A 2,510-nucleotide genomic window follows, 5' to 3' on the forward strand; every position below is an offset into this window, starting at 1 on the left:
TTTGTCTTAATAAAAGTTTACGAGTCTTGACCATTTTGAGAGTTTTGACCGTTTTGAGAGTTTTAACCATTTGTGTGTTTCTGCTGATTTGAGTGTTTCTGATTATTTGTGTGTTTCTGGTCATTTGTGTGTTTATGGTCATGTGTGTTTCCCTAAAGAACTCTCAAAACACTTTTCGTAAGAATCGTTGTTAGTTTTGATAATCTAGTTGTACTTTTATGTTTCATATTACTATATAAAAACAATATTAAACATACGGGTTCAAAAATGGACTATAAGTATGTGACCCATTTGATAACAAAGTTAATAAAAAGCTTTACAAAATCGCTTGAAATTCATACTTTTTGTTGATGAAAACGTGTGATACTTTAGGATTAGTAATAACATATGTTTTAGGAACTTTTGGACATAAAAAGTTGTAAGCTTGATGATAAAACTTGTGCCATATTTGCTAATAAAACCGAAATATTAAAAGAAGAAAGATGGGAGTTTTTGTTTGAAATACCTTAAATTTGAAAGAGATGATGTTACTTGAATGATAGATCTATGGATTACTAAAGGAAAATATGATTCTTGGATGGAGAAATATTTGTGTGTTATTATGAGATTTGTGTTCTTGAGAGGATATTTTAAGTTTTGAGTGTTTGTGTGTTTTGGGTTTTCTACCATTTGAGAGTTCTTTTGGGTTATATAGGGGTGGGGAGTTGGAAAGGCATGGGAAATTTTGAGTGTTCTTAATGAGTGTTTCCAAAATTCTAAGAATTTCACTATTAGCACTTCTATCAACAAGCATTTTATTCATTAATCTTTTTCAAACAAAATTTTAATTTATAATAATCTTTTTCTTAGCTTCTGACACCGTAGTTTTTCTCCATGTTATCCTTCATAAACAAGTTTCCCTCAATGAATTTAATTACTAATTATCACTAAGAAGGCTAGTCACATTGAATCCAACTCTTAAAAGTTAACAAATCTAGATCGTGGGTGTTATAGTCTTCCCAACTTTAGGGAATTTCGTCCCGAAATTCAGATTACGCAATACGTTTCATTTCCAGGTCACACACCGAGTTTCCAAGTATCGAGTTACACCCTAAGTCTCAAGTAACAAGTTTCCACATTAAGCTTAAGTCAGGCAGTCACACATTAAGTTCAAATCAGGCAGTCACATATAAAGTTCATGTCAGATAGTCACACATTAAGTTCAAGTCAGGTAGTCACACATTAAGTTCAAATCAGGCAGTCACATATTAAGTTCAAGTCAGATAGTCACACATTAAGTTCAAGTCAGTTTACTTACTAAGCCTCGTGTACCGAGTTAGGCGAACAAGTGTGGATACTTAATCTTCATTTGATCCTCTCATTCCCAAGTAAACTCCGGGCCTCTACGTGAGTTCCATCAAACTTTTACAATAGTATACTTATGTCTCTTGAGCTTTTTGACCTCTCGCTCCATGATTTCAATGGGTTCTTCTTTGAAACTTAGGTTGTCGTCTACTCCTATTTCGTTCAAAGGAACGTATGTCATCTCATCAGCTAAACACTTCTTAAGGTTTGACACGTGAAATACATCGTATACAGTACTAAGCTCTTGGGGAAGTCTTAAACGGTAAGCAACAACACCAATTCTCTCAGTAATCTCGAACGGTCCAATAAATCTAGGAGCTAATTTCCCTTTCTTGATGAATCTGACTACGCCCTTCCAAGGCGACACCTTAAGCATCACTCGGTCTCCAACCTGAAACTCTAAAGGTTTCCTCGATTGTTAGCATATTTCTTTTGTCTGTCTCTAGCCTTCATGAGGTTTTCCTTGATCTGTGCAACCTTTTCTGTAGTTTCCACAATGATTTCCGGTCCTATCAACTGCATGTCTCCCACTTCATGCCACGCAAGTGGAGATCAACACTTTCTTCCATATAAAACTTCAAAAGGTGGACATCCAATACTAGAATGGTAACTATTGTTATATGAGAACTCTACCAGCGGTAGGTAAGTGTCCCAACTACCACCAAAATCGATGACACAAGCTCTCAATATGTCCTCTAGAGTCTGAATCGTTCGCTCACTCTGTCCGTCTGTATGGGGATGATAGGCTGTTCTCATATCTATTCGCGTCCCTAAAGCTCCTTGCATTGATTTCCAAAACCGTGACGTGAATCGGCTATCTCTGTCACATATTATCGATACTGGAAAGCCATGCTTAGCTACAATCTCTTTCAGGTACAGTCGTGCATACTACTCCATTGTATAATATTCTCGGATGGGTATATTAATGAGCGGACTTATTCAGTCGATCTACTACAACACATATGGAATCCTTACCACTACTGGTTCTAGGTAACTTGGTGACGAAGTCCATGGTAAAACTTTCCCACTTCCATTCGGGAATCTCTGGTTGCCTCAACAGACCTCCTTGTTTCTTGTGTTCTGCTTTAACCTTGAGATATGTTAAACACTTGCTCACATAAACCACCACATCATTTTTCATTCCTGGCCAACAAAATAGATCTCGC

General features: G+C 36.6%; 1 protein-coding gene across 1 annotated transcript; it reads right to left on the reverse strand.

Moving 5' to 3' along the window:
- Positions 1–1,396: 1,396 nt before the first annotated feature.
- On the reverse strand, positions 1,397–1,720 carry LOC122587745. Its single transcript, XM_043759907.1, has one exon. The coding sequence runs from the start codon at positions 1,718–1,720 to the stop codon at positions 1,397–1,399; it is 324 nt and encodes a 107-aa protein (XP_043615842.1).
- Between the last annotated feature and the right edge of the window lie 790 nt (positions 1,721–2,510).

The sequence above is a fragment of the Erigeron canadensis genome, chromosome 2 (assembly GCF_010389155.1).
Source record: "Erigeron canadensis isolate Cc75 chromosome 2, C_canadensis_v1, whole genome shotgun sequence".
Taxonomy (NCBI): domain Eukaryota; kingdom Viridiplantae; phylum Streptophyta; class Magnoliopsida; order Asterales; family Asteraceae; genus Erigeron; species Erigeron canadensis.

Coding starts and splice junctions, on each gene's coding strand:
- LOC122587745 (XM_043759907.1), bottom strand. CDS start 1,720: ATGCTTAAGGTGTCGCCTTGGAAGGGCGTAGTCAGATTCATCAAGAAA.